This window comes from Diospyros lotus, chromosome 3 (genome assembly GCF_014633365.1).
Source record: "Diospyros lotus cultivar Yz01 chromosome 3, ASM1463336v1, whole genome shotgun sequence".
NCBI lineage: Eukaryota > Viridiplantae > Streptophyta > Magnoliopsida > Ericales > Ebenaceae > Diospyros > Diospyros lotus.
The window spans coordinates 6,643,033-6,664,971 of record NC_068340.1 but is presented as its reverse complement, the minus strand read 5'-3'; the positions used below and the strand labels follow the sequence as shown (position 1 = coordinate 6,664,971).

Genomic DNA, 21,939 nt, shown 5'->3' with positions numbered 1-21,939 from the left:
GAACCCCGTCATTGATACTTAATAACATATTATGACCCACCACTAATTATTAATGGCGTCAAGAACACAACAGGTGCACAAATTCGATTTTGGATGTTATATTTTTCGATGTGTTACTTTCTAGATTCACCGCCTAGTAACAATCAAATAACATCAAACCCCCTTGATGCCAGTCGAACACTTCGACCTATCTCAATAATCTCATAATCTTCTCGAGCCATTCTTACATTCCTAAATAACGCCTAACAATGGCTCAGAACAATCTAAGAGGTAGTGTAGTCAATTTATATATGAACCTATTACAGCTAACAATTACCATTTAATACAATCTTTCTATCTCATAACATCCTGATTAGGCTAAAGTCATAGAGTGATAAACTCACAAATTTGATAACTATGTATCTAATCTCATCAGTGTGACTAAATGACACATCAGGTTTATTTCTTAATGATTTATACCATCTGAGCCAACGATTTTCCCATCACATTAACAGTAGACCACATAAGACATTCACCTTAATTAAATAAGGGTGGCATATCCTATCTACAAGCGCATGCCTCCATGCACTAACAATACTATACCACAAAAGATATTCCCCTTACCTCGCAATTGGATGGTTCAACGCATCAACAAAATTTGCACACTAGACGATTGTGTCGCTTCAAGTCAAAAAAATCAATTACGTAATCGTTGCTTGATGATAAGATCATTATCCAGCATGCAATGTGATTTGTCACCAGTATCACGTTTGGTGTATTGTTCTCCAACAACTACCCACAAATTTACTATAAGTATCACATGTTTTGTGGTATGCAAGTCACCACCCTCTTATCATTAGTATCTCATACTAATGTAATCAAGGTAGTAAACTTACGTACCAATTTGTAGTTGATTAATCAAAGTCCTTGTTTGAAAATCTAAGGACCATGAACATTAGAAAAATTCTATTACCAAATAATCCTGTCGCATATTCTTAACATATTAAAATTGAGATTTCAAATAAGATATATAGGGACTCATTCATACAGAAATTATAGAGTAATGAATGATGAAAACTTATCTTTATTATTAATGTACAAAGATACATCATACAATTTAAGCCCTAATCAATGTCATCTAAATTTAATATTAGGGCATATTATCACTAACAACAACCATTATAGCTAAATAGACTCACTATCATTTTTGTAGGATCCATCAAATTAATTTGGAAACCAAAGCCATATTCCAAGTGTGAAGAGGTTGAATACCTAAACCACCATACTCTATATAACAACATACAACATTCCACTCAACTTTGGTCTTATGAACATTAATATTCACCCTACTCCAAAGAAAATCTTGGAGAAATGATCAAGCTCCACAAGAACTCAATTGGGTAAAATAAAGAGAGAAATTGATCGAAATAATTGCAAGCAATCCTCAAAAGAAAGCAACTTGCTATGCCAACTAGAGACTTATGGTGAATGTGATCCAAGATATTCTTGTAGTTTTTGAGAGAAAACTTCTTGGTAATGGGAAGGATCCCCAAATATTGAATAGGTAGCTAACCCCATCAAAATCCCAAAGCCAAAATCAACTTATTTTGAAAAGCATTACTTGCATAATAAACAAAGAAATCACTTTATTGGGGATTGACAACCAAACCTAACATGTTAGAAAAATGTACCAAGTAAGACGTAAAGAGCCATCATAAAGTCCATATCACAATGAGAAAAGAGGAACAAATCATTAGCAAACATTAACATTGCTATTTGTGTCCTCTCACAATGCTAATGGTAATGAAAGAAGTCAACATAAGTATGATAAGCAACAATCCAATGCAACACTTTCATACCCAGTAGGGAGACGAAAAATCTCCCTAAAAAAGACCCTTTGCCCTTGGAAAATAACTATGTAACTCACCATTTATCTTAACAAAACAGCACAGGGAAGTGATGTAAGCATGGATCTAATGATGAAACTAAGTTAGGAATCCTGTAACTCGCAAAACAAACCATATAAACTCCCAATCATCATGGCATATCTAGGGACCCCTTTGAGAGATGATATTGATGGACAAACTCTTGGGGACAGTAACTCATTATCTTTAATTAGGCACCCATGCACAAAAGGAGTCTAAGTTGGATCCACCAAGTAAAAAAAAAAACCCATCAAGCGGTTGGACATCACTTTTGTGATCACATTATACAAAACATTATAACAAGAAATAGGTTGGAATTGGGTAGCTATCTTTGAATGAGGAACCTTAGGGACAAGACTGATAATGGTGTCTTTAACCTCCCTTAAAAGTTGCCTTGATTGAAAATAAGTTTTGCACAACATCCATAAAGTTAGACCCTATAATATGCCAAGTTACTCATAAAAACTTAACAGCGAAGCCATTAAGACTATGAGCTTCCTAATCCCTCATACTAAACAAAGTAGGGTGAATCTTTTCTTGAGAGATCGCCTATACTAAGCTAGCTCTCACTCTGTGGTAGGGATGACAAAATGACTAGAATCCACGAGGGCCTGCCCTACCTTAGTTGGGGTAAGATTAAAAGTTGTTGACAATGGTTGGGTTAAGTTTAAAGGTTGTTGACAAGGGTTGGGTCAAGTTTGGGGAATCCTCAATTGTTTTTCAATTAAGGTCCGCCTCGATATTGTATGCGCGCGCTCACACACACTATATTCTATTAAACAAAAAAAATATATAAAAATATAAAAACTTATGTATATTATATATTTTTCTATATAACACAAATTACTGTTTTAGAACTTTTGATGAATATTAGATAGGTAACTATGTTATGTACATTTTTTTTTTACAAATTCAATGATGATATTTTGAATTTTTTTAACAAAAATGATCAGATTCAAAGTAACAAAAATGAATTTTTATGACCTATTGGGGCAAGGCATGGGGTGAAAACCCTTGCCTCCCCTAGGTATAGGGTTGTGTATTAAGGTTCAAGGTTGCGGACAGGGTAGGCTCGCCTCGCTTCCATTCTACTCAGTTGCAAACACTACTCCTCACTAGGACAACGTAAGGAGTGGATTTGCCCGTGATTTTTACTCACCATCATAATCTAAAATAAATACCAAGTACATTGGTCTCCATTACTAGCACAATGAACTTTGCCATGCTCTTTATAAAACTCAACCTCAACATGAAGAGACTTTGCAAACTAATCACAAACAATAACCTTTTACTAATGAAACATTCTTTATAAAACTCAACCTCAACATGAAGAGACTTTGCAAACTAATCACAAACAATAACCTTTTACTAATGAAACATCCTATCCCGTGGGGCCTCTTTAAAGCATGTTGAACAAAAGACAATTTCTTCTTGAGATTAACCACCTTAACAGTTACATGGTCATACTACCATTTAAGCTCCTTCATAGCAGCCTTGACAAACTTCAATTTATGTACAAGTCGAAACATAAGATACCATTTTCATAAGTTACCCTCGAACACTAGAAACAGATTAAAGGAATGACAAATGCTTCTCTAAATGGTTACGGAATTGAAAGACATCCTTAACACCACTGTTCTAAACAACGCTAGGCGCCTAGGAAAACTGCTATTTTTTTTATTTTTTAAACTTTGTGATATTATTTTCAATTAAATCAAAGTTGAAAAGCATTAATAATGCAACATAAACCAATAATACAACAATAATGGAATGACAAGTGAAATATAGAATTAAGCATGAGAAAACAAATTGTTGCAATTAATAAACAACATTTTAATTTAGTCATATAATCAATACTATAAGCAAGCAACTAAGTGGATTTCTTGGAAATATTATAGAATATATATAATTAATAATAAAAATTAAATGTAAATCTATAATTATATATAAATAGAAAAGAAAAATAAAATAAAATAAAAAACAAAAAATAGAAACCAGAAACCAAAATGTAGCAAATGCCCTAATAACCAGAGAGATAGAGAGAGAGAGGGGTTACGACGGAGATAGAGCTTGCTGCGATGGAGATAGAGCTCGACGGCGAGGACGGGGGCGGCGACGATGATGTTGAGGCAACGAGGATGAGAAGGATGCGACGGATAAGAGGCGGTGACGATGAAGTTTGGCGACGAAGATGGAGCTGGACGCAGCGACAATGGTGAGCTACTAACGGGCCGATGAAGCTTGGCGACGTTGAGGCGGCGACAACGTTGAGGTGAGAAGAGAGTGAGAGGGGGAGATGCTGAGATGTTAAATTTAATGATTTAGCAAAAAAAACCCTAAAAATGACTGAAATTTAAAGCTAACGAATTGGGCGCCAAGGCGTGCGGGGCGACTATGTGCTGCCTAGGCACCCAAGCCGGCTGATTACTCGGGCCGACGCCTAGGGCAATTTTGGGGCGGCCAGCGGCTGCCTAGTGCCTAGGCGACCACCTAAGCTGATTTTTAGAACACTGCTTAACACGCAACACAAGGCCTCCAAACAACATCACTTTCAGGCAATGATCCTATAATCCACGAGGTAGAAAAGCAACCACACTATCCCTAAAACCGACAAACCATTAATTGCACATCAAGACTTTATCCAACTTATGATAAATATAAGCCTTATTAGTGCGGCGATTATTCCATGTAAGAATAGGCCTATAGAAGCTCAAATCCTACATAAAAGCTTCCAAGATAAATCAATTAAACCTTTTCATACTCAAGGTTATAAAAAGATCTCCAGTAGTATCTCATACTCATAAAAGTCTTGTTAAAGACCTTGAGATGTGAAAAAGCTAAGATAAAGGTTTCTTGTTAGAACTTGTAACTAGATGGTAGATATGCAATCATATAACATGCCCTTGGAAGTATAATTTTACCCTTCATATTTTAAAAAAAGAAAAATAAAACTTAATTAGTAAGATTTGATTTCGTGACCTTGGAAGTATAATTTTGCCAATTTATTAATATTAATCTTTCTTTAAACTTTGTTTTTAAAAAAATATAAAAAACTATATCACAACTACCGATTACCACCTTGATTTGGCACTACCTAAATTACAATAATACCCCCATGCGCTAGTAGTTTCGCTCACCACGTGAATTGCGCGAGAGACTAACACGTGGCAAGTCTGCAATCCGGAGCGGAGTCTAAAAAATCTGGGCTGGAACGCGAGACTTGTTCCAGCTTGACCAGGGTTCTCAGAAGTCGTGTCGGCCCATCTTGGGTTTTATCTCGGGTACCCCATAACGGACTTGCTTGTAAAAAGCAAGAGTCCTCACTAGGTATGATGAAGGCTCTCTAGCTCTTACATTTTCTACTACCTGCATTTACTCTACTGACTTGAGCATCGGAGTCTACCCCGAGAGACCTTAGCTCCGCTACTCCGTTGTATTGCAGGTTACATTCCTGAGGTCGGACATCGCCAAATTCAAAGTCGCCACTCCCGAGACTTGATTGTTGAGGCGACACGTGATAGTCGATCTCAAATATCATCATCACATCTAATAAATTTTTATTTAAAATATTTTATTTTTTTCATGTGCATGATACATACTATACTTCTTGTATTAATTAAGCAAACCCTTTATTTAAAAATGTCAATGAATTAATTTATTTTAAAAAAATAAAAGTAACTATACTGAATTGTTAATAAAATTTGAAGTCAAAGACTTGCACAATTGTAAAAACATTACAAACACTTTACCGTACACCAAAACTTCTTTATATTTAAATTTTACTTAAAAATCTAAAAACTAAGATGTAATTGTGGAGTATCACCAAATAACTATTTATTAAATTTTTTTATTTACATGTACATAGTACCAACCACTTCTATAGTATTAAATATGTAAACAATAGATTTATTGTGTAAATTCTTATCAAACTTTCAATCATTCATAAAATACTCTCTAATATTCTTTGTTTAAAAAAAAAAAGCTAACCTTATTAACAAAATTTGAACTCACAGTCTCCAACTTAAAATTAATTTATTTTATAATTACTTTAAATCTTATTTTATTTAAATATTGCCAAAAAATCAAAAATAAACTTCAGTGCCAATCACCATAAGATAAACTTTCATTTAAAACATTTTAATTTCTTACTTACATACGATAATATAAGTAACATCTTTAGTAATTAGGTATAATAAAATTGAATAATAATAGTTAGTCTGAGCATATAATTCAAGTGTATTGTTCAATAACATGAAAGGATAAAAAATGTTCGACATGTGAGGTGAGTGCTTCGTTTGTTAACATAAAATGACAAAATTCGAGCATATAAACCAAGTGCATTTTTCTATAATATGAAGTGATGACAAAAATACAACATAATACATACTCTAATAACATAAAATAATAAAAGATGCAACGTAGTTTATTGTCTGATACGTGAAATGGTGACATTTTATGTTGCATTTTTGTCACGCTGTCACATTTTATGAAACGTTGTCGTTTTTGTTATGAAACAATTCATTATGCCACATTTATGTACCATATTTCATAAAATGGTAATATTTCATGGTATTACACATATTGCATCGTATTTCATGAAACGTCATCGTTTCATGTTATCGTAAATGAAAGATTATCATTTTATGTCATCGATCAATGCCATATTTATTTATCTCATTTTATAAAACCATAACATTTCTATTGCGTCCTGTTTTAAGAAACGCTATCGTTTTTTGTTACCGGATGACACACTCGGTTTCTATGGTTGTCCTCAATGTTTTCGTCCTCTAACCGGAGCTCCTTCTCTGGGAATCGGGGCCCCGATTCAGAATCATTTTGCTGGTAGTATATAAATGAAATAGGAAAGAAAGTGCCGGTTCTCAGATGTTATAGGGCGGCGGAGATGTCGAAGCCTTGGGGAAAACCCGGCGCATGGGCCGCGGAATCCGAGCGAGAGGAGGCGGAGGAGCGGGAGCAAGCGGCGGCCGCAGCCGCCCACGGCGGCGATTCGCTCAGCTTCCCGAGCCTGAAGGAAGCCGCCACCACCAAGCCGAAGAAGAAGAATAAGACTAGCTTGCAAGAGTTCATGATGCAGACCGCCGTGGGCAGCGGTGCCGGAAGGACAGGCTCAACGTTAGGGTTGACGCGGGACGAGATGCTCATGCTTCCCACAGGCCCCAAGGAACGCTCCGCAGAGGAAATGCAGTACGGACGGTTGGGTGGAGGGTTCTCGAACTACGGGCGGTCCGGCAGCTTACCCGGTCGATCCATGCGCGACCGTGACGGCGACGGTCGTGGATCGTATGGCGGATTTGATGACGATCGTAGGGCTCCGCCAACTTCTAGGGCTTCGGATTTCGAGCCTTCTAGGGCAGACGAGGTCGATAATTGGGCTGCGGCGAAGAAACCTCTACCGTCTTTCGATTCAGGGCGAACCAGTCGGTACGGCTCCCTAGGCATGTCAAAAGCCGATGAGGTTGATAATTGGGGAGCATCCAAGAAGCCGATGCCGACTAGATCTTCGAATTTCGGTCCAAGTTTCCGCGATTCAGGGCCCGAACCAGATCGGTGGACAAGAGGAGGGTTTCGCGATGCGGATCGTGAACGTGAACGCCCTCGACTGGTACTGGATCCCCGGCGGGCCGACGGGCCTGTGGTTGAGCCAGTGAGAACCAATAAGCCAAACCCTTTTGGAGCTGCGCGGCCAAGGGAAGAGGTTTTGGCGGAGAAGGGTTTAGACTGGAAGAAACTGGATTCCGAAATTGAGGCGAAGAAATCTAGTAGGCCTACTAGTTCGCAGTCTAGCAGGCCCTCCAGTGCGCAGTCGAGTAGGTCAGAAGGCCCGGCATTGCAGGCAGTCGAAGGGGTGGCGAAGCCGAGGCCGAAGGCGAATCCTTTTGGGGATGCAAAACCTAGGGAGGTTTTGCTTGAGGAGAAGGGTATGGATTGGAGGAAAATGGATTTGGAATTGGAGCATAGAGCAGTTGACAGGTTAGTATCATACATCCTTTCCTTTACTGATTATATAGCGGGAACATTCTCTTTTTTTGCGGCCAAAAATGTTATTGAATGGGAGCATTCTCTTTTCTTTCTGTCAAAATTGTCATTGAAGCTAACTTAATCTTATACTTTCTGTTACTTAATGAATATCTGCTCTTATAAATGCTTTGCTGCCTATTATGGTATCTACCAATGCTTGCATTTCTTCTGTTGAGAGGTTATTTAATATCCTGAGACGTGCATGCCTTATTAATGGGGGATGTATTTATTACGTTATATGATAATACTATCAGGTAACTTCTGGCTGTTAAATGACTGCGATGGTTAGTTAATAAAAATTAGTTATGCATGCCTGCATTAACCATTAGAAAGTCAATATTTTCTATACTTGCATAGCATGATCATAATCAATCTGGATTATTATGAGACTTACCTTGTTCTAATACAGTTGGCAAGTTATTCATGTTGAACTCTTTTCCCTCATGTCTTTGTGGAATGCTTAAATTATAGTTGTATTGTGCTGTTTCCTGTTCTAGAATAGAGTAATATTATAATGCAACAACCCTAAATTTATGCAATTCTTTTTTAGGAGTTGTATTGTTGTCATCATATGACAATAAAAACATATCATGCTTGATCCCATTTTGTGGGGTTGGCTCCATGATGTCTACCATGCTAATCATTTCTATCCATAGTCATATCTCCTTGTCTCTCTCCATGTTTACTTGGTTTTTCTCTACTTCTTTTACTAAAAACTTGTTTCATTCCATCCACTCTCCTCACATAAGCCTTTATTGGTCTTCTTCTCACATAACCAAATCGTCTTAATTATGTTGCATGCATCCTATCTTCAGTAGGGGCCATTTTAACCTTATTATGAATGACCTCATAATTTTATTTTTTATTGTGTGGCTGCACATCCACCATAACATCCTTATCTCTTTGACGTTCATATTTTGCACATGTTTGTGTTTCACTGCCCAACATTATGTGTTATACAACAAAGTTGATCTTGTAGTTGTCTTATGAAATATTCCTTTTAACTTTAGCAGAATCTTACCATCACATAAAACACTGGGATTGACTTTTCTGAGGTTATTGTCATGATATATACTTTTAAAAGTTTGAAGTGGAGATTGTTCTTGCAATGGCAAACAATAAGATTGTAGTTCTAAAGACATCTCCCAATCCTAGATATTGAGGAAATGGTTTAGTTTACTTCATCAATATCAGCATTGTCTTCACAAGTCTGAATTTCAATAAGTGAGGTCAACTACTTGAATTTTAGCTCTCTAATTTTTCTTAATATATGTAAGGCTCTTTACTAATTTTTCTTGATTTTCTCTATCTCTTTCTCTATGAACTTTTCAATTCGATCCATTCTCCTCAGGTGTGTTTATTGGGCCTTTTGTTATATGTTCAAATGATCACTTCTCACACCTTTTATATCAGTAGGTATAACTTCAATCTTGTTAATACAAATAATCTCGTCTATAATTTTGCTTTTCATATTTATATATATCCACACCTTTATTGTAATATTTTTTTTTATCTCGACTACACATGTTTTACACGTTTTGGTACTAAACTATCTAACATTTTGTGTCATACAAAAAATGATCTTATCTAATAAAATTTTCATTTTGACTCTAAAGGGGTTTCTACCATCACATGAAATGCTAAGAGTTCTTTACTTGTTTAAAGTAATGACTTTTACCTTAGTTGTTTAGCTTACTTCAATTGATTTGAATAAATAAAGGCTAGTCCTAGTGCATGAGGATCTTTGCTTTGGAGGGGTTGGTTGGGGAGGATTGTTATATGTAGCCTTATCCTTGTTTTGTGAAGAAACTGTTTGCATAACTTGAACCCCTGGCCTTTTAGTCACAATAGAGCAACCTGTGACTGTCCAGAAATATCATTTGTATAAAGAGGACAGTAACCACACAACCACAAGAACCAAAAAAAAAAAAAAAAAAAAATCAAATTAAACACAAACTTATACCAACTTTACAAAAAATTACTCACTAAGAAAAACTTTCACATAAATTATCAAAATGCAATCCACCATTTTGAGTGGATTTGTTTTGTGTGTATTCATGTGTTAGTAAGCTTCTATAATTTTATAAGGAACTATACTCATAAGTGGGAGTTAGTAATTATGAATTCTGACCAACTTATAGAAAGTTTTGCCCGACTAGCACAACATTGGGTAGTTATCAGAACTTATTTGGCATGTAATTTGGTCATTCAACTAGAACCACAGTTCATGTCTGTAAATGACCCCCTAAACTAAGAAGCACATCACTGAGGTGCTTATAAGTTCATGGATTGGGGGTTTCATGTCTATTCATGGGTCAATGAACTTTATAATTTTGAAGAATTATTACTCAAATAGGAGTTAAGAATCGTGGATTCTGACCAACCTAAAGAAAAGTTATGACAATCTAGCACAATGTTGGGACATTATTGAAAACGTTCATTGACATCTGATTTGATCATTCAACTAGAACTACAGCTCATGTTTATAAATGACCTGCTAAAGTAAGAAGCATATTGCTGAAGTGTTGATAAGCTCCAACCAATTCTTGAAATAAAGCTTCCTTAGGCTCCTGGCAATTATACTAGCAACTTAACTAACAAGTTGCATTCATTCTTTAGGTTGTTGCAAGCAATACTAATTTTAGGGAACCTATCCAAAAGATATTTTCAGTGCAAGCATGCCGCCATTCTTGTAATTGCTGTTCTCTTACATGTTTTGTTTGATTTATCTGTATTATTTTCTATGTAGCCGACCCCACATAGTGGGATAAAGGCTGGATATGTTGTTGTTGTTGATCTGTATTATTTTCTATGCCGTTCGTCTTATGCTTCAGTAGAGCCATTATTCAACTGACTATACTCTGGTCTTATAATTGTCAACCTATATATTATCTCAGAAATGTTGACTCTTAGTATTGTTTCTATTCATGAAGAGCCTTCACTAAGCTCCTTATGATTGGCCATCTTTTGTTGTTACATCGACGGATTCTTGAATACTGTATGTGTGCACTGTGACTGATTATTTGTTTGCCAATCCTTTTTGAGTTTGTTGTAAATTATTGGAGCTTATTAGTTAATGATTATGTTTGTGTATTAAAGATAAAAGTTGTTTCAGGCCTGAGACAGAGGCAGAGAAGAATTTGAAAGAAGAAATAGACCATCTAAAGAAGGAACTTGAGAAAGAAGCAGCTTCAAATGCTAACAGAGAATCCGGGGAAGGGTCTAGCAGAGACCAAACAAGTATGCTGCAAGATCTAATAAGCAGTAAAGAAAGGGACTTGGAACTGTTGGTCCTGGAATTGGACGACAAAGTCCGGTTTGGTCCGAAAGCAATTGAAAGGCCTGGTTCTGGAGCAGGCAGGGTTTCTGGCTTTCCTGATAGGCCACCTTCTCAATCTGGGTCAGTAGAAGAGTCCAGAAGTGTTGAATTCATGGAGAGGCCTCAATCTCGTGGTACTGGAGATACATGGATGAGGCAGGCCGATGATAGAAGGGCTTTCCAAGGTGGCAGGGAAAGAGGATTTCTGGGCAACAGGGAAATGGACAGGTATGGAATTTAACCAGTTGTTCTTCAATGTTTCCATACTTGTACTATTGTTGGAACCTTGAGAGTATCCAGGCATAGATGGAAATGGTTGACAAGCTAGAATTCATGCAGTCAGCCCTACTGAGTGGGAATTTAAGGCTTGATTAACCCAGACCATAGATTTATGATCTGACTGAAACTAATTTAGTTTAACCATCAGGTCAAACGAAATTTATGTGATGCTACCATAATGAAATAAATGATACTATTAAAATATAATAGCTTTTCATTAGAAGAAGTCTCTTACTATCAGTTATCAAACTGGTTTGAAATAAAAACAAAGAGGTAACACCTCTTGATCAAGCATGATAGAGATTACAAAACTTAATTAAGTGCTTGAGTTAAATTTTTAATAGAAGCAGTAAGGAGAAGAAGAAACTCGGATTACTAATTACTATATTATTCTCTATTTCTTTCCTGGCAAACTCCTAAATGCAATCATAATTCTCTTAATCCAGAATAGCATAAACCACTTTGTTTACAAATGAAATGACAATAAGAATCCTACTTCCAAATCATGCAGGAAAATAAAGATAGGTAAGGCCCAATAAACCAAAAAAAGAAAAAAAAAAAAAAAGAGTGAGCTAAGAGGGAAGAGAGGCTGAAAATGACGGGAAGAGACTAGAAAATCAAAGCTATGGTCGTCAAGGGAAGTTCTCTGGATTATGGTTGCTAGACAAAGGGACCACGCAAGCTCAGATAGGAAGGGGAAGGGAGGGGTTACCTGTCATGGGATTACAATTGATATAGTGGGGTGAATTGTAATTAGTCAATTGTTGGAATAGGTGGGAATATTAGTTGGGCAGTTAGGCTTAATTTCAAATTCAAACTATTTTGTAACTGTGATCAAGTGGCCATTGGCGCCTACTAGGAAGCCAGATTAGTATATAAAGTACATTGATACCGCTTCTAAGCATTTAGAGAGTTATCAATATAAATTTTTCTCTCCCACCAATTCTTCTCTATTCTCCCTCTAACTCTCGTTCCCCCTCTGTTCTTCCCCCTCAATTTCCCCAATTCTCCTCAATTCAAGGAGAATTTCCCTCAATCAGAATTCAATTATGACATTTTGGTATCAGAGCACGATCTCAAGCAGAGATCCTTGCCGGTGTTCACCATGGTTGACGACACCCCCATGAAGTAGATGGAGACATAGTTGTAGTAAGTCATTGCGGCAGTAGCCAATATGCATATTCAGATGGGTAGTATGGAGTTAATTATGGAGACGGTGGTGGAAAGAAGAATCGATGGAGCCATAGAGCGATGGCAGGAGGGAAGCTGGAAACAACACAACCAGTTGAAAGACCAGATCCAATTGTTCATGAGGAAGTTTATGAGCCACCACCAGGTATGACTCTCTCCCGAGTTCCTTCCCAGGGAGAGATCGGATCTGATCTTACTGGGGCATATTCTGGCTTCACGAATGGAAGATACTTCTGAATTTGAGGCAGATTTGGTGGCTATGGGGGAGAATACTATGGAGAGGAGATAGGGAATTCAGGCTACTCCACATCAGCTTGGTTTTCCATTCCCTAAATTGGAAATTCCCATGTTCGATGGGGTGAATTTGAGATGGTGGGTGTGCAGGTGTGAAAGGATGTTTAGTTTTTACTATGTGCCTGAACAACAACGAGTGACTCTCACTATTGCGTATCTTAATGATGATGGGGACGCGTGGTTCTAGGGGTGGATAAGTGCTAAGGAGGGATGCCAGTGGGCTAAATTTGTGGAGGACCTTTGTGAACAGTTCGGTGATAGGAATATGATGGATATAGTGGAGGAGTTTAATAAGCTACATCAGGAGGGATCAGTGTAGTCCTACCAACTAAGATTTGAGGAGCTCAAATCACTCATGTTGATTTTGAATCCACATCTGACGGAGGGGTACTTTGTCTCTAGTTTTGTGAGCAGACTAAGTGAAGAGCTAAGGCATATTGTCAAGATGCAACAGCCCAAAACCATCAAACAAGTTGTTGAGTGTGCATGGCTGCAAGAATTGACGGTGGAGGCATTAATGAAGAAGTAAAGGTGGCAGATGAGGAGCATGAACTTGGGAACACTTCAGATAGGTGGAAGGAGTGTAGGAAGGGAAGGAGGAAGGAACAATCAGGGAGGCAAGGGAGTGAGCCAATCCACTGCAATTGTTCCTGTGCTTATGAACAGTGGAAAGCTTGCAAAGCAAAGGAGGTAGTTAGGCTTATGCTTCCATTGTGGGGATCGATATACCCCAGGGCACCAATGCTGGAGGCAGCTCTTGTTGCTTGAATGAGAAGAGGAGACATAAGATAATGATGATAGGGCAATCACACTGGTGGAAGGGGAAGGAAAGGAGAATGTGGACATCTCACTCCATGCCTTTAGAGGGCTCACCAACATTAAGGTCATCCGAGTAGAAGGGAAGGTACAAGATAGCAGGCTTATGGTATTGATAGATAGCAAAAGCATTCATAGCTTCCTTGATGAGGGGACAACCAAGAAGTTGAAATGTGAATTGACTGGGTCGCAACCATTGTCTGTGACTATAGCAAATGGTCACAAAGTGTTGTCGACCTGCTTGTGTGGGATTCTGTTGGGAGATGCATGGGGAGACTTTTAAAGCATATCTAATGTTGCTAAAGTTGGGAGGCTGTGATATAGTATTGGGAGTGGATTGGATGAAGGGGGTCAGTCCTATGAGCTTTGACTTCAACAAAATGGAAGTCACTTTTGAGAAGAAAGGGAAGAAGGTGACCTTTACTGGAAGTTCAGAGGTTTAGGTATGTAAAATGATCACTGAAAGGAAGCTACATAAAATTTTAAAGTCCAAATGGATTCAAGTGGCCTAACATTTCTCCATCCATGCAATGGAAGATGAAGAGGAGGAGTTGGAGCAGGAGGAAAGAAAGGAGAATCTCCTTGTCAGCCAACATTGGAAGGTACATGAGCTAGATTCCCTTAATAAACTTTTGCTTGAATTTAGGGACCTATTTGAAGAACCCCCATCACTTCCCCCCCAACAGACATTATGACCATTCCATTGTCCTAATACCCAACACCGAACCCATTAACATAAAGGCATATAAATACCCCCCTAAACAAAAAGCATAAATTGAAAAGTTGATCAAAGATATGCTGACAAGGTCAATCATTCGACCCAGTCAAAGCCCTTATACATCCCTTATACTTCTTGTTAAAAAGAAGGATGGGAGCTGGCGCTTTTGCATTGACTATTGCCAACTCAACACTCATACAGTAGAAAACAAATTTCCAATTCCTATAATTGAAGACCTGTTAGACAAGTTAAAGCATGCAATTGTCTTTACTAAGTTAGATCTCCAATTAGGGTACCACCTGATCCGTATGAACCTTGATAACATACCAAAAACTGCATTCACCACTCACCAAGGGCACTACGAATTCTTGGTAATGCCTTTTGTCCTTACCAATGTTCTTGCCATATTTTAGGCCCTAATGAACCACATTTTTCAACCTTATCTCTGCAAATTCATACTTGTTTTTTTCGATAATATCCTTGTCTATAGCCCTTCATTTTAGCAACACATTGACCACCTAAAGACTACCCTAGAGGTTATTAGATTCAGTCAATTGTTTATCAAGAAATCTATGTGTGCCTTTGCTCAGCCACATGTGGAGTACTTGGGGCATGTGATATCCAGTGCATGGGTGAGTACTGACCCTAAGAGGGTGGCTGCTATGATAGCTTGGCCAAGACCTTCAAATGTGAAGGCCCTAAGGGGATTTTTGGGCTTGACATGATACTACAAGCAGTTTGTGAGGGTTTATGGGGTGATAAACAAGCCCCTAACTAACTTGTTGGGGAATGGGTTTGCTTGTATGAGGAGGTAGAGGAAGCCTTTGTGCAGCTCAAAAGAGCAATGAGTGAAGTACCTACACTGGGGCTACTTGATTTCTCTAAACCATTCACCCTTGAGATGGATGCCAGTAATATAGGGGTAGGAGAAGTACCATCACAAGAGGGCAGGCTATTGGCTTTCATTAGCCAGGCCTTAAGTCCAAGGCACCAGGGGTCGAGTGTGTATGATAAGGAGCTCTTAACAGTCTTTATTGTTGTTGAAAAATGAAGACATTACCTAGAAGAGAGGACAATTCATCATTAAGACAGATCACGAGAGTCTAAAATTCCTCTTGTAAGAGAGATTGCACACCCAACTCCAAAAGAAGGGGATGGCATGACTGTTGGGGTTAGACTATGTCATCCAATATAGGAAAGGAAGGGATAATAAGGCAGTAGATGCCTTATCTAGGTGTTTCGAAGAGGAAACAGTAGCATCTACTACGGCGGTTGTCCCTGATTGGTACCAAGAAGTCATTGCTAGCTATGAACAAGATGATTGGGCAAAGGAAGTAACGGAGCAACTGATTTTAGATCCAAACAACTGACCTGAGTTCACTTTGAAGAATGGGGTGCTAGGTATCAGGGGAGATTGGTAGTTGGGAATAGTGAGTAATTGAAGGGAAAGATCTTGGACACGTTACATGGATCACCACTTGGGGGTCACTTTAGGGTGTGAAACACTTATCAGAGGGTTAAACAGTTGTTCTTCTAGCCTAAGTTGAAGAAATGTGCGATTGAGTATGTGATGAAGTGGTTACAGGTGGTGCAAGCATGAGACAATAGTAGCCCCTAGGCTACTCCAACCACTCCCTATTCCTACTCAAGCCTGGTTTAATATATTCATGGATTTTGTGGAAGAGTTGCCAAAGTCCAAAGAAAGGGATTGTATTTTAGTAGTGGTGGACAGATTCACCAAGTACTCCCATTTTATTGGATTAACTCACCCTTTCACAGCCCAAGAGGTGGCTCGCCTTTCCCTAGACAGAGTGGTCCAACTGCATGGAGTTCCCCAATCAATAGTATTAGATAGAGACAAGGTCTTCACCGGCCTCTTCTAGAGGGAGTTATTCAAAAGTATGGGAACTAAATTGCACATGTCCTCAGCCTATCACCCCGAGTCTGATGGCCAGATTAAAGGAGTGAATCACTGCTTGGAGACCTATTCGAGGTGTTTTATGTTTCCTACAGCCTAAGGGGTGGCATCGATGGTTGTCGTTGGCCCAATGGTGGTACAATTCTTGCCTCCATAATTCCATTAAGATGGCCCCTTTCAAGGCCTTGTATGGGTACAAACCCCCTTATATTTCTTGCCATTTCTGGGGATACTATAGTGGCTACGATGGGTTCTTACCTACTGTAGCGACAACAGGTGCTTAAGGTGTTACAAAAGGAGCTAGTAAATGCTCAGAACATAACTAAGCAAATTGCTGATCAGAGAAGGAGTGATAGGGAATTTGTGATTTTGTGATAGGAGATGTGGTTTACCTTAAGCTCAGGCAAGCCCACTTGAAGGCCCTAGCACTCCAAGCTTAGCCCAAAGTATTTTGTGCCCTATCCTATTGTAGCAAGGATAGGTCAGGTAGTTTACAAGCTTCAGCTACCTCCCAACTCCCAAATACATCCAGTGTTCTGCATCTCACTATTAAAGAAGTTAGTAGGAGCCAATGCAGTGATCACAATTTTGCCCCTCCTACTCCTGCATCCTACCAAGGCATCTGAACCTATGGCTGTCTTGGATAGAAGGATCATATACCGACAGGGAGCCCCTATAATGTAGGTATTGGTAAGGTGGTCTAATCACCATCCGAATAATAGCATGTGGGAGTACCTCCCTTACTTGCTCAAGCAATTTCGTAAGGTGGCTAGACTACTCTGAACTAGAGATGGGAAATGGGTCGGCCCGCCTCATAGCCCGGCCCGTTACTGTAGCAAACGGGCTGGGCTGGCCCACCTAGCAAAACGAGGGCCGTGCCGGGCTAGCAATATGTGGCCCGCTGCCCGGCCCGGCCCGGCCCGACCCATCAAAATGGCCCGTGGCGCCCACCAACTGGCCCGGCTCGGCCCACCAAAAAATAAAAAAATATTTAAAAAACTATGTTTGTATTTAATAATTATAAACATAATAATTAAAAATTATGTTTCTTGTAAACATAATTTTATTGTAATGTTTGTAAACATAATTATGTTTGTAAACATAATTTTAGTGTAATTTTTGTAAACATAATGTTTACTGTAAACATCATAATTTTACAAACATCAAAATTATAAGTAAACATTAATAAACATATTTTAAAAAATATTAGTTACATTTGGGAAAAAATAAAAAAATATATTTAAAAATTTATATATAAAAAAATTAAAAATAAATGGCTCATGAGCCAGCCCACGGGCCGGCCCAGCAGGCACATGGCCCACCCCGGCCCATTTTGGCCCATTTATTAAGGGCCATAGGGCCGTGCCGGGTCTAAGTTTCCATTTCCTTGGCCCGGCCCGGCTCTCTCGTGGGCCAAATTCGGCCCGGCCCACCAAATGGGTGGGCCAAGCGGGATGCGGGCCGGGCTGGCCCAGCCCACCCATTTCCCATCTTGACTTTGAACTTCTTGGGGACAAGAAGTTGCTAAAGGGGAGGGGAATTGTCACGAGATTGCAATTGATATAGCGGGGTGAATTGTAATTAGTCTATTGTTGGAATAGGCGGGAATATTAGTTGGGGCAGTTAGCCCTAATTTCAAATTCAAACTATTTTGTAACTGTGAACAAGTGGCCAAGTGGCCATTGGCGCCTACTAGGAAGCCGGATCAGTATATAAAGCACACTGATACTGCTCCTAAGCATTTAGAGAATTATCAATACAAATTTCTCTCTCCCGTCAATTCTTCTCTGTTCTCCCTCTTATCTCTCGTTCCTGCTCAAAAAAGACACGAGAGAGGCAAATATGTATTGTGAAGTAACTGTTTGTATATAAACATATCCAAGGGGCTGTCAACAAGATGAGAGGAAAATACACACATTATCAAATAATGATTATGCATATGCATGTGTCAGAGAGTTACCTAGGGTTCCCTTTTATATATGTTTAGAAAAGAAAAAGATATTAGTATTATGAAAGAGGAAAAGATAGACAAATTCATCTCGCAAAAGGGACAAAGAAGAAGAGAGCAGAGAAAAGCTGCTTGAAACTGGTATGGAAATTGAATTCTGCGGTCAGAGAAACCTTTTGAGGGTTGGAGTGGTGCTTACTGAAAATAAGATGTGGGATGCATGATTAAAATAGTTTGGCGACCATCCACAATTAAACTCTTCCAAAGGTTGGAGTGATGCATATTGAAGATAAGATGTGGGAGACACAATTAAGATAGTTTGGACTTTGGATATGTGAGAAGAAGACTAATAGACTCACTTTTGAGGTGAGTGGATGGAACAGAGAAAGTTTTGTAGCAGAATGGGAGAGGAAGGCCAAATAAAGCCAACTGGGAAATCCTTATATATGACATAGAATATGATGACTTTACAGAGGGCATAACCTTGGATAAATATGGCTAGAGGTCTAGAATTCATGTAGCCAAACTCACCTAGTGTGATTAAGCTTGTGATTGTGGTGTTGTTATTCATCCAGAGTGAATGAAATTGCTAGCTGCCAATTGGTGATAAGGGCTGATAACTGTTAGAGAAGAGGCACAGGTGCAGCATTGTATACCCTAGATCTTTGGCCTTCAATGTTGAATTAGAAATGGTAAAGTTTACCCCAAAATGTTAAGAAATTGATATATAATATAGGTAGGAGGAGTTAACAAATTGTGTTTTATGTGCATATACCCGTTGAATTTCAGATTCATTTTAGTTTTTACTAGCATGATAAAACGTTCCCTTTTGACCGCTGCTATTGTAAGCCTTTTGTGTTTTCTTTTTATCCTTGCATGTTACACTCTTATAATTGCATAAAAGATGTAAAACTAGTTTAATAATTCACCAAATATATTGATATATCTACTCACATTTTCATTTCTTTGTTGATTTTGAGTTGCAGTTCCACCCAGAGTAAAAGGATAATGTATGTTACACTCTAGCTTACTATTGGCTTTGTTTTTCAACCCTTGTAGTTTACTTTTGCTTGGGTATTGAACCAGGTTACAGAGAATTGGCTCTTGTAGTGGGTTTTCGTTTTTACTTCTTTGAGTGCCTGGGCTGTTGCAACATATAATCACTTTTCTCATTTGTTTATTTGGAGATGCACATAAGTTCCTTTTTTTTTTTTTTTGTAAAAGCACATAAGTTCCTTTACTCTGTCAGAAATGGGATTTGAGTCTGCTCTGGAAGCTAAGCTTGATGTGAGGGTTGTACCTAGTCTATGACCTTTTGCCTTGGCCCTTCGGGTGTCGAAAAATAGATTCGAGGAAGTTCTTTAGCTATGATGTAAGTCATTCGTTCCTGGTCCAGTCGATTAGTAATAGATGATCCATACACTCTTAAATATGTATATTTTTGTCAATACAGGTTAATCAATTGCATATTATGTTCATGTTGCCTGTTCTGTATATATAGTAGCATGGATAAGCGGTGTGGGGAAAGGCAACTACTGGTGCAGACATTGCAATTGCTGCCGCTATATAACTACCACCACCACTACCACACATTTTCATATATGGCAAACTCAATATTGGAATGTCTGTTTGCAGGCCAAGGTCGAGGGAGAGGTGGTGAGCTTCAGTTGCGGGTGGATTTTGCAGTTCTCTCTCATACATCTTACCTTTGCTGTTAGAAAGGAATAATATTTTCTAGTCATCTTTCTTTCTTTCTTTCTTTCTTTTTTTAATTTATTTTCGTCTTGATTTTGCCGAGGAAGGGAGCCAGGATCGTTGGGTACTGGTACGTGGAACTCTTGCATTGATCTATTGTTACAACCTTGTAAAATTACAGTATGTTTTTTGGTTGACTTATCTGAAGTCTTGTCAAACTTGTTTTCGTTATTGTTCTGAGACTCCTAATTGGACTCCTAATTGTAATATACATTTTTTTGACTTACTTCTCTCTCGCTCTTTCTGTGGTTTCAATGAGGTAGGTAGCTGCTTCATGTGCATTAATGTGCTTGTGAATAAGAACAATACAAGGATTAAAAAACAAGAGCCAGGGTTGTGTGAAGCTTATTAACTCCTACGGAGCTTTTACCCTTTTTATATGAATGAATAAACCAGTTGTGGTTAAACCCATCAACTTTGAATTTGCTTCCTCCTTCCATGGCTAATCCCAATACCACTCTCTCCGTCTGACAAGCAATTTGTCAGGTTTTTTGGTCTGAAACAGAACAGAAATGAATGAGAGATGAGAATCAGTCTTGCTACCCTAGAAGAAGAGAGAGTCGAGTTGGGGGCAGAACCTAATATCACCTATTTTGAATCAGGTTGGATTGAGCTATTCCTGAAAATCATTCTTAATACTTGTCTTCTCTGATGAGGTGTCAAGTGAATTATTACATAATGTCTCTTCTTCAGGTGTTTGTGTTTCTTGCTGTTGCTGTATGGATTTTGCATTTTGGGCTTCCTTTCCCCCTTCCTCTTTATAATAATTGGGAAAATACTCTTCAGAAACAGCACTTTAATTTTTTCAACAAAAGCCAAAAGGGGTGTAGAAAGAAAAATATATAAAACTAATGAAAAATTTATGTGATGTAATAATTTCACAACTTATCCCCCCCCCAAAAAAAAATAATAATAATAATTTGACTGAAAATATAGTCATATATATAAAATTCCTTGTAAAATTGTGTTTATATAAAGGGATTTTAAATTAATAATGTAATTTAAAATGACATTTATGTAGTTGTAATTTTATTTATTTTTATTTTAGGAAGCGTATTAATCTAAATTTCAAATTTATATCAGAAGGTAATTTAAAATATTTGATTTGATATTTTAAAACATCACCTATTAAATAATGGTTAAGAGGTGGTCATGGGGGAGTATAATGTTGCCATTTAGTAGTGGCATGGCATGATTGCATTATCCTTCCGATTCACAGTTGTATAATAATTGGAACAACCACACCACTCATTTTTGGTATTTATTTTAATTTTAATTTTCAACAATGGTCTGCCTTGAAGAAATAAAGACCAGAAAAGAAATTTCATTTGTTCGCATAGACAGCTCAGTTGGGAGCACAAAGTGCCTTTAAGATGAAGTTTGGGATAAGGACCAAAAATCGAGTCTCGTCAGCGACAGTGTGGGAGCAATCTCTAAAAATGAGAGGAATTTCTTATGCTCAGTGAGTACTGATTTAGTCATTGTGCCTGACTGAGTTACCATGATTAATCCCCTCACATTCTATCGAGCCAGTTATGGAGACGCATGGGATGAACGATCCACCTTTTTTTTGGATAAGAAATGCCATTTGACTCATTTCCCTCCTCCAAGGCACAGACAGTGACCAACAGGCAACAGAGGTAATCGTTTGAGTTCACATAATTGGGTGGTGGGAATTGTTACATGTCTACTACCACACACTCCTACCATATAATCCTTATTCTATTTCTTGTATTTGTTGAATGAGTCAATAGGTGA

General features: G+C 38.3%; 1 protein-coding gene across 3 annotated transcripts; it reads left to right on the top strand.

Moving 5' to 3' along the window:
- Positions 1 to 6,773: 6,773 nt before the first annotated feature.
- Positions 6,774 to 20,407, top strand: LOC127797179 (eukaryotic translation initiation factor 4B2). Of its 3 annotated transcripts, none has more exons than XR_008022147.1 (4): positions 6,774 to 7,895; positions 11,059 to 11,490; positions 19,676 to 19,798; positions 20,062 to 20,407. XR_008022147.1 is itself a non-coding variant. In XM_052329801.1 (3 exons), exons 1-3 carry the CDS (start codon positions 6,808 to 6,810, stop codon positions 20,084 to 20,086), a joined length of 1,545 nt encoding a protein of 514 aa, XP_052185761.1. In that variant the 5' UTR covers positions 6,774 to 6,807; the 3' UTR covers positions 20,087 to 20,407. The 3 variants fall into 3 exon arrangements, 1 of the variants encoding a protein (XP_052185761.1); XR_008022148.1 differs by lacking the exon at positions 20,062 to 20,407 and adding an exon at positions 19,880 to 20,037; XM_052329801.1 differs by lacking the exon at positions 19,676 to 19,798.
- The last annotated feature ends 1,532 nt before the right edge of the window (positions 20,408 to 21,939 follow it).

Bases quoted from the DNA above. Each gene is read 5' to 3' on its own strand.
- LOC127797179 (XM_052329801.1), top strand. From the start codon at position 6,808: ATGTCGAAGCCTTGGGGAAAACCCGGCGCATGGGCCGCGGAATCCGAG. The intron at 7,896-11,058 runs GTTAGTATCATA...AAGTTGTTTCAG, and splicing joins GAGCATAGAGCAGTTGACAG to GCCTGAGACAGAGGCAGAGA. The intron at 11,491-20,061 runs GTATGGAATTTA...GTCTGTTTGCAG, and splicing joins GGCAACAGGGAAATGGACAG to GCCAAGGTCGAGGGAGAGGT.